The sequence below is a fragment of the Rattus norvegicus genome, chromosome 3 (genome assembly GCF_036323735.1).
Source record: "Rattus norvegicus strain BN/NHsdMcwi chromosome 3, GRCr8, whole genome shotgun sequence".
NCBI lineage: Eukaryota > Metazoa > Chordata > Mammalia > Rodentia > Muridae > Rattus > Rattus norvegicus.
In genome coordinates this window covers 159,076,676-159,086,326 of record NC_086021.1, presented here as the reverse complement: position 1 = coordinate 159,086,326, position 9,651 = coordinate 159,076,676, and the positions used below count along the sequence as shown (strand labels likewise).

General features: G+C 38.1%; 1 protein-coding gene across 11 annotated transcripts in view; it reads right to left on the bottom strand.

Annotated features, from left to right (window-relative positions):
- Positions 1-258: 258 nt before the first annotated feature.
- Positions 259-9,651, bottom strand: part of LOC102555217 (zinc finger protein 120-like) — a 29,919-nt gene continuing 20,526 nt past the window's right edge. For 4 of the 11 annotated variants that reach the window (XM_063282979.1, XM_039106638.2, NM_001419897.1 and 1 more), the window contains 3 exons: positions 4,404-4,530; positions 4,136-4,196; positions 259-2,835 (listed from right to left, as the gene is read on the bottom strand). In XM_063282979.1, coding sequence (XP_063139049.1) covers positions 1,791-2,835; positions 4,136-4,196; positions 4,404-4,530 — 1,233 coding nt within the window. In that variant the 3' untranslated portion in view covers positions 259-1,790. The remainder of the gene's footprint in view (positions 2,836-4,135; positions 4,197-4,403; positions 4,531-9,651) is intronic. The other 7 variants (XM_063282982.1, XM_063282983.1, XM_063282981.1 and 4 more) reach the window with 3 other exon arrangements.

Sequence of the window (9,651 nt, the reverse complement as noted above, 5' to 3'; positions counted from 1 at the left end):
CAAATAGTTCTCTAATGTATTTGAGAAAAGAAAAAAATATTGAGAATAAAATTTCTGAGACATTTGATACAGCTTGGGTATACAGTCTCTAATACCTGATTATGAACAATTCTGAAAGATACCTGGAGAATTTTACAACTATTTTACTTCATCTAAGAGTTTTATAACTGATTCAAAGTTTTAACAACACACTGTATTTAAAGTTGAAAACACAACTTTCAATAATTGCCAAATGTGTCAAAAGAGAATGTACCACTATTGTCATGCAAATTTTTATTTTTTCATAACAATGCAATACTCTCCTGGAAACTCTGGGTGGTAACAGTAATATAGACATCATGTCCTGATTGGATTGGAGGCACTATAGGCAAATAGACCCATCTACCTACAATGTGTACAAGTTAGGTATTACCAAATATAAGTTACTTTCAAGCCAATCTAACACGCTGTGAAGTTCAGGTACATATAAAACTCAAAGAGCCATGCAATGACTACGTGTATTAAAAATAAACAATTGAGTATTTTAGATTTTGATGTATTTAAATCTTTCTCACCTCAGGCATCAATAATGCCTCAGTGCCCACTTGCCAAGTTCAACTCACTGGCACAGGAAACAACTTCCTGAGCACAACATCAGTATCTCAGGAACTTGGATGAACAATTAGTAAATGGGACCTTAGGAAACTGAAAAGTAAGGTGAACGACACCATCGATAAGACAAAGTGGAAGCCCACAGAATGGGAAAACACATGCAAAAGAGGACTCATACCTGAAATACACAGAGAACCCAAGTTAGAGAACAACAAAACAAACAACCCAATTAAAAAGGGAGTACAGAGCTAAACAGATTTTTCTCAAAAGAAGATTCTCTAATGGCTGAGAAGCTATAAATGTTCAACATCCTTCGTCCTCAGGAAAATGCAAATAAAAATGATGGTAAGATTTCACCTTACGCCGTTCAGAATGGTTTAGATGAAAAATTCTAGGGACAGCACATGCAGGCAGGGATGTGGAGCAAATGGAACACTCCTCCATTGCTGGTGGGCGTGCAAGCCTGTGCAATGGCTCTGGAAATTAATTTGGTTATCAGGTTTCTCAGAAAACTTGGAATTCTACTCATGGCACAACCATACAACTCGTGGGTATATACCCAACATATGTTCCAGCATACCACAAGATACCTGTTCCATTCTGTTTATAGGAGCTTTATTTGTAATAGTCAGAAACTGGAAAACTGTCTGGATGTTCCTCAACAGAATGGATAAAGAAAATGTGGTTCATTTATACAAGGGAGACTACTCCGTCATTAAAAACAAGGACAGCAAATGAATGGAACCATAAATTATCATCCCGGGTAAACTAATCCAGACTCTAAAAGGTATGCATGGTATGAACTCTGTTTAAGAGGATTTTAGCCACAATGTACAATGGTACAATCCACAGACCCAAACAGGCTAAATTACAAGGAGGACACAAGGCAGGATGCTTGAAATCCCACTCAGAGGGGGAAGTAAGTCTTCAGAGGCAGATGGAGGGAGGCAACTGTGTTTCTTACCAGTTTGTATCCTTTTATGTCTTAGGCGTTGACTATTCCACACAAAGGTGTTACCACATTGGTCACATTCACAGGGTCCTTCTCCAGTATGTGTTCTTCAATGTATTTGGAGACTATGGTGATGTGGAAAGGCTTTACCACATTGTCTACATTCATAGGGTTAGTCTCCTGTATGTGTTCTTCTATGATACAAGAAAACAGTTAGGCATGAAAAGGCTTTGCCATATTGATTACATTAATAAGGTTTCTCACCAGTAAGTGTTCTCTTATGCACTTGTAGACTACTGTGACTTGCCAAGGGTTTACCACCTTTCTTTCGTTCATAGAGTTTCTCTCTAGTGTGTATTCTTCTATGTGTTAGAAGATGATTGTTCCGTGCAAAGGCTTTACCACATTGGTCACATTCAAAGGGCTTCTCTCCAGTATGTGTTCTTTTATGTGTTTGAAAATGACTGTGATGTATGAAGGCTTTACCGCATTCATTACATTCATATGGTCTCTCTCCAGTATGTGTTCTTTTATGATACAGGAGACCACTTTGACATGCAAAGGCTTTATCACATTGATTGCATTCATAGGGTTTCTCTCCTGTATGAGTTCTTTTATGTATATAGAGACCACTTTGACATGCAAAGCCTTTACCACATTGTTTACATTCATACGGTTTCTCTCCTGTATGAATTCTTTTATGCCTTTGAAGAGAACTGTGTTGTGAAAAGTCTTTACCACATTGGTTACACTCATAGGGTTTCTCACCAGTATGTATTCTTTTATGTCTTAGGAGATGACGATTTCCTGAAAAGGCTTTACCACATTGGCTACATTTAAAGGATTTCTGTCCAGTATGTGTTCTTTTATGTTTTTGAAGATCACTGTGATATACAAAGGCTTCACCACACTGATTGCATTTATAAGGTTTTTCTCCTGTATGTGTTCTTTTATGATATTGTAGACCACTTTGACATCCAAGGGCTTTACCACTTTGACTACACTCATGAGATTTCTCTCCTTTATGAACTCTTTTATGCCTTTGAAGACAACTGTGAGATGCAAAGTCTTTACCACACTGGTTACACTCATAGGGTTTCTCTCTACCAAGTTTTGTTTTATGTATGTGGAGACTACTACGATATGCAAAGGCTTCACAATGTTGGACACCTTCATAGGGTTTCTCTCCAGTATGAATTCTTTCTTGTCTTTGGTTATGACTCTGAAATGTAGAGGTTTTACCACATTGAATAAACTCAGAGAGTTGCTCTTTAGTAAGACTTCTTGTGTGCCTGCAAACACAAATTTGAAAACTTTCATACATTCATTACACACATGAATATTTTCATTTGTATGAATAAGTTACAATTTGGTCTAATTGTAAAGAACAACCTGACTTTAATGTGTTATCCCTTTGTTTACAAGGGGACTTCGTTGTGGGTTCTCTTGCATTTTTGAAGATGCATGGACTGGGAAGAGCACTGATCCATGGCTCATATTTACAATGTCCTTTTTTCTATATGAGTTTGTTCACATATCTGAAGAGAACAGGAAAAACTCGGAGCTTTACCACTGATTGCACTTATAACTTTTGCTATGGTAAGAATAATACTACATTTGCAAAGTGAACCAAGGCAAATAGAATTTCCACATCACTAATACTCATATAGTAATAGTCCACAGTGTGAGTTTGTAGATGTCCCAAATAAGGCTGGAAAACTATTTGTAAACTTGTAGCATATTTAGAAAGTCTACACAAACTAGGGTATACTACATGTGTCTTCTAATTGTGCTGGAAGACAAAGAGGTTTGTTGTTTCTTTCAATATTCCTATTTTCACATGGCTTGTATCCATTGTGACATATGACATCCCTAATAAAAAGGATTAATTCAAAGAAGAGTAGCAAGTAAAAGCATTCCACACTGAATTCACACAGTTTCACTTTCTTTACTCATACAGCTGTGTTACAGGAATTAAGGTTTCTCCACTAGAACATTCTGGACTCTCTAAACTACCCATCTCACTAAATTAGCAATGATTGACACCAGCTTTAGTATGGACTATTTGCTTATTAGAAGGCTTTGGAAATAAACTTATCACCTACTCAGTGTGTGTACCGTGCAATGTGTAAGTGGTAGTAGACTGAGCATTTAGTTCTTCAGTACTTCTATTGGGCTGTGATTCAAATGGTGAGATCTGTTAAAGCACTGTTTCCTTGTCTTTGTACTTAGAGGAATTGCCTGGTAAACACAAATTAGATACTTGACATTGACGTACATGGTTATGTGAGAATTTAATAATCATCCATAACTTAAGTTAAAGTAGTACTTTTTTTTACTAGAGATTGCTCAATTGTTAAGAACCCTGACTGCTCTTCCAGAGGTCCTGAGTTCAATTCCCAGCAACCACATGGTGGCTCACAACCATCTGTAATGGGATCTGATGCCCTCTTCTGGTGTGTCTGAGTACAGCAACAATATATTCAGATATATTAAATAAATAAATAAATAAATAATATTAAAAAAAAACCTGTAGGACCTATTAAAAATTCTTCCAAGGCATATTTTTATCAGTTTGCATGTAAAAATTACCTTCCATATCTTCTAGAACTTTGAAAACGTTCTTCAATATTATGGTCTTCCCAAACGTAGCCTAAAATATAGTATCAGAGACCATATGTTATACTATTGGAAATTAGGCAAAATTTAAGTTACTAAAACTTCAGTGAACTTTAGAACCATGCCTGATTTATTCACCATATTTTACTATTCTCAGCTGAAATTATAAGAACAAATAACAATTAAGAAAGAAACAGTCATCCCTACATGTTAAAAAGTGAAAGGAAATTCACTGTCTTACCTATAGCAGTGAGATTCCTGTAGGTCTCCAGCATCACATCTTTGTAGAGACTCTTCTGAGAAGGATCCAGCAAAGCCCACTCTTCCTGAGTGAAGTGCACATGTACATCATCATAGGTCACTATACCCTAAAAAAATCCCATACATGTGTACATAAGAAAACAGGTAATTACTCACAACATTGTAAATGTATACTTCCTTGAGAATATAGCCATACAATTCTGGTAATTCCTGCACTTAATTTCTGACACAAACACTCTAATGGTATCAAGAAGGAAACTGAATGATTGAGAGTCACCTCTGTCACTTCTGCAGCCCTTGGATAGGATAATGAGTTCAAGAGAAATGATAATTAACAGACATAAAGGCACAGAAGCAAACACATCAATGGTACTGAGCCCACATCAGATAAATTGTATGAACAATTACTAACTAAAAAAAGACGTGCAGGGTGTGTTCACTCCTGTCTTTACTCCCACTAGTGAGGAGGCAGACTCAGGTGTGTGACACTAAATTGGATGGCACCTGCTCTACGCCTTGAATTCCAGGAGTTCAGAAGTTACGTATTAAGACTCTAATTTCCCTGCAAAAATCAAGCAAACAAAAAAGATAGAAAAAACTCAAAGGTCTTCATTGAAGTCTCTACAAAGAATTATACATTCACTCCAAGTCTGTATTCATTTTTCAAAAAAGCTCAAATGACACAGTTTCAACGGTAAAATTAATAAGATCTTAATAAAAGGGAATGCATATTTAAATGTTTATAGAGGGACAAATGAAAACAAGAGCAATATAAATCTTGATCATGAATTAGAAACAAAGGGCAGGAGAGGTGGATCACCAGAGATATTGCCTGTATTGGAGTAAACTGCCAATATTTACATTGTACCGAGTTCAGAAGTTCTGAGAGTATCTTCTGCCTAATGTGAGCATCAGGCACACATGATCTACATATTCCTACATACAGGAAAAATACTCTTAGTCATTAAAAAATTCATAACACACCCGACAGGTAGTAATGATGCCACATACCTGCAATCCAATGGAACATCCATGTAGTATCAATGACATGAATACATGACATTATGAGAAATATAATACACTCTCTGGCAAGTTTCAAAATTCAAGTGTGGATGAATTTCAGCATACCAACATACACTTGCATATGCAAACTCTACATTCCAAGCCCAACAGCTAATACTATAAAAACAGAACAAACCAGGATTTTGCCCCACATCCAATCATAGCATTCTGGACTCACTTCACTAAATAGTGCTGCCTGGTCCGGAAACCTACTTTCAGGCCAGCCAGAGACACACAGGGATACTTTGTCTTCAAGATCAAAAAAGAGAGATGGCTCAGTGGTTAAGAGCACTAACTGCTCTTTCAGAGGTCCTGAGTCCAAACCACAGCAATCACATGGTGGCTCATAACCATCTGTAATGAGATCTGATGCCCTCTTCTGGTGTGTCTGAAGACTACGGTGTACTCATATATAATAAATATATCTTTTAAAAAAGATCAAAAACAAAAAAAAAAAAAAAACAAAACAAAAAATATAAAAATGTCAGTGAAATGCCTTAGCATCGAATCCTCTCATGAAAATATATTTAGGGCATAAAGGTCAGTGTGGGCTCTCCAGACACCGCCCAGACCTGAAGGGACCGGATCAACAGTTCTCTGCACCCAAATCCCGTGGGAGGGAGAGCTAAGCCTTCAGAGGGGCAGACACGCCAGGGAAGCCAGAAGAGCCAAAAACTGCCCACATTTCTGACTCCAGAGGAAAACACGTAATGCCATCTGGGACCCCGATGCTCGGGGGCCCCGGGGAAAAGGCAGCGCAGGCCCTCCTGGTTGCCACCCTCACGGAGAGCTCAACAGCAGCCCCCCACAAGCATCTTGAGCTGCAGGACCACAGGTAAGAACAACTTTTCTGCTCCAAGCGACCTGCCTGGTGGACTCAGGATACAGGCCCACAGGAACAGCTGAAGACCAGTAGACAGGAAAGACGACATGCCCGAAAGCAGGACACTCTGACCACATAACTGGCTGAAAGAAAACAGGAAAACAGGTCTACAGCAGTCCTGACACACAGGCCTATAGGACGGTCTAGTCACTGTCAGAAATAGCAGAACAAGGTAACACCAGAGACAACCTGATGGCGAGAGGCAAGCGCAGGAACCCAAGCAACATGGTTCTTGGAACCCAAACCAAGACTACATGGCATCATCACAGCCCAATACTACCATCAAGCAAAGGCTGAATATCAAAACACACCAGAAAAGTAAGATCTAGATTTAAAATCACATTTGATCATGATTCTGGAGGACTTCAAGAAAGACATGAAGAATTCCCTTAGAGAAACGCAGGAAAACATAAACAAACAAGTAGAAGCCTATAGAGAGGAATCACAAAAATCCCTGAAAGAATTACAGGAAAACACAATCGAACAGTTGAAGGAATTAAAAATGGAAATAGAAGCAATGAAGAAAGAACACAGGGAAACAACCCTGGACATAGAAAACCAAAGGAAGAGACAAGGAGCCACAGATACAAGTATCACCAACAGAATACAAGAGATAGAAGAGAGAATCTCAGGAGCAGAAGATTCCATAGAAATCATCGACACAACTGTCAAAGATAATGTATAACGGAAAAAGCTACAGGTCCAAAACATACAGGAAATCCAGGACTCAATGAAAAGATCAAACCTAAGGATAATAGGTATAGAAGAGAGTGAAGACTCCCAGTTCAAAGGACCACTAAATATCTTCAACAAAATCATAGAAGAAAACTTCCTGGGGTTGGGGATTTAGCTCAGTGGTAGAGCGCTTGCCTAGCAAGCACAAGGCCCTGGGTTTGGTACCCAGCTCTGAGGAAAAAAAAAAAAGGAAGCTTCCCTAACCTAAAGAAAGAGATGCCCATAAATATACAAGAAGCCTACAGAACTCCAAATAGATTGGACCAGAAAAGAAACTCCTCCCGTCACATAATAGTCAAAACACCAAATGCACAAAACAAAGAAAGAATATTGAAAGCAGTAAGGGAAAAAGGTCAAGTAACATATAAAGGCAGACCTATCAGAAATCACACCTGACTTCTCACCAGAGACTATGAAAGCCAGCAGATCCTGGACAGATGTCACACAGACCCTAAGAGAACAAAAACGCCAGCCCAGGTCACTGTATCCACCAAAACTCTCAATTAACATAGATGGAGAAACCAAGATATTCCATGACAAAACCAAATTTACACAATATCTTTCTACAAATCCAGCACTACAAAGGATAATAAATGGTAAAGCCCAACATAAGGAGGCAAGCTACACCCTAGAAAAAGCAAGAAACTAATCGTCTTGGCAAGAAAACAAAGAGAAGAAAAGCACACAAAGATAACCTCACATCCAAATATGAATATAACCGGAAGAAATAATCACTATTCCTTAATATCTCTCAACATCAATGGTCTCAACTCCCCAATAAAAAGACAGATTAACAAACTGGATACGCAATGAGGACCCTGCATTCTGCTGCCTACAGGAAACACACCTCAGAGACAAAGACAGACCCTACTCCGAGTGAATGTCTGGAAAACAACTTTCCAAGCAAATGGTCTGAAGAAGCAAGCTGGAGTAGACATTCTAATATCGAATAAAATCGATTTTCAACTAAAAGTCATCAAAAAACATAAGGAAGGACACTTCATACTCATCAAAGGAAAAATTCACCAAGATGAACTCTCAATCCTAAATATCTATGCTCCAAATACAAGGGCACCTACATACATAAAAGAAAAAAGCTCTAGAACAAAAAGAAGCAAATACACCCAGGAGGAAATAATCAAACTCAGAGCTGAAGTCAACCAAGTAGAAAGAAAAAGGACCATGCAAAGAATGAACAGAACCAAAAGTTGGTTCTTTGAGAAAATCAACAAGATAGATAAACCCTTAGCCAGACTAACGAGAGGACACAGAGAGTGTGTCCAAGTTAACAAAATCAGAAATGAAAAGGGAGACATAACTACAGAGGAAATTCAAAAAAATCATGAGATCCTACTACAAAAGCCTATATTCAACAAAACTTGAAAATCTGCAGGAAATGGACAATTTCCTAGACAGATACCAGGTACCGAAGTTAAATCAGGAACAGATAAACCATTAAAAAAACCCCATAATTCCTAAAGAAATAGATGCAGTCATTAAAGGTCTCCAAACCAAAAAGAGCCCAGGTCCAGATGGGTTCAGTACAGAATTCTATCAGACCATCATAGAAGACCTCATACCAATACTATCCAAACTATTCCACAAAATTGAAACAGATGGAGCACTACCGAATTCCTTCTATGACACCACAATTACGCTTATACCTAAACCACACAAGGACCCAACAAAGAAAGAGAACTTCAGACCAATTTCCCTTATGAATATCGACGCAAAAATACTCAATAAAATTCTTGCAAACCGAATCCAAGAGCACATCAAAGCAATCACGCACCATGATCAAGTAGGCTTCATCCCAGGCATGCAGGGATGGTTTAATATACAGAAAACCATCAACGTGATCCATTATATAAACAAACTGAAAGAACAAAACCACATGATCATTTCATTGGACGCTGAGAAAGCATTTGACAAAATTCAACACCCCTTCATGATAAAAGTCCTGGAAAGAATAGGAATTCAAGGACCATACCTAAACATAGTAAAAGCCATATACAGCAAACCAGTAGCTAACATTAACCTAAATGGAAAGGAACTTGAAGCAATCCCACTAAAATCAGGGACTAGACAACGCTGCCCACTCTCTCCCTACTTATTCAATATAGTTCTTGAAGTTCTAGCCAGAGCAATCAGACAACAAAAGGAGATCAAAGGGATACAGATCGGAAAAGAAGAAGTCAAAATATCACCATTTGCAGATGATATGATAGTATATTTAAGTGATCCCAAAAGTTCCACCAGAGAACTACTAAACCTGATAAACACCTTCAGCAAAGTGGCTGGGTATAAAATTAATTCAAATAAATCAGTAGCCTTCCTCTACACAAAAGAGCAACAAGCCATGAAAGAAATTAGGGAAATGAAACCCTTCATAATAATCCCAAATAATATAAACTACCTCGGTGTGACTTTAACCAAGCAACTGAAAGATCTATATGATGAGAACTTCAAGCCTCTGAAGAAAGAAATTGAAGAAGACCTCAGAAGATGGAAAGATCTCTCATGCTCATGGATTGGCAGGATTAATATA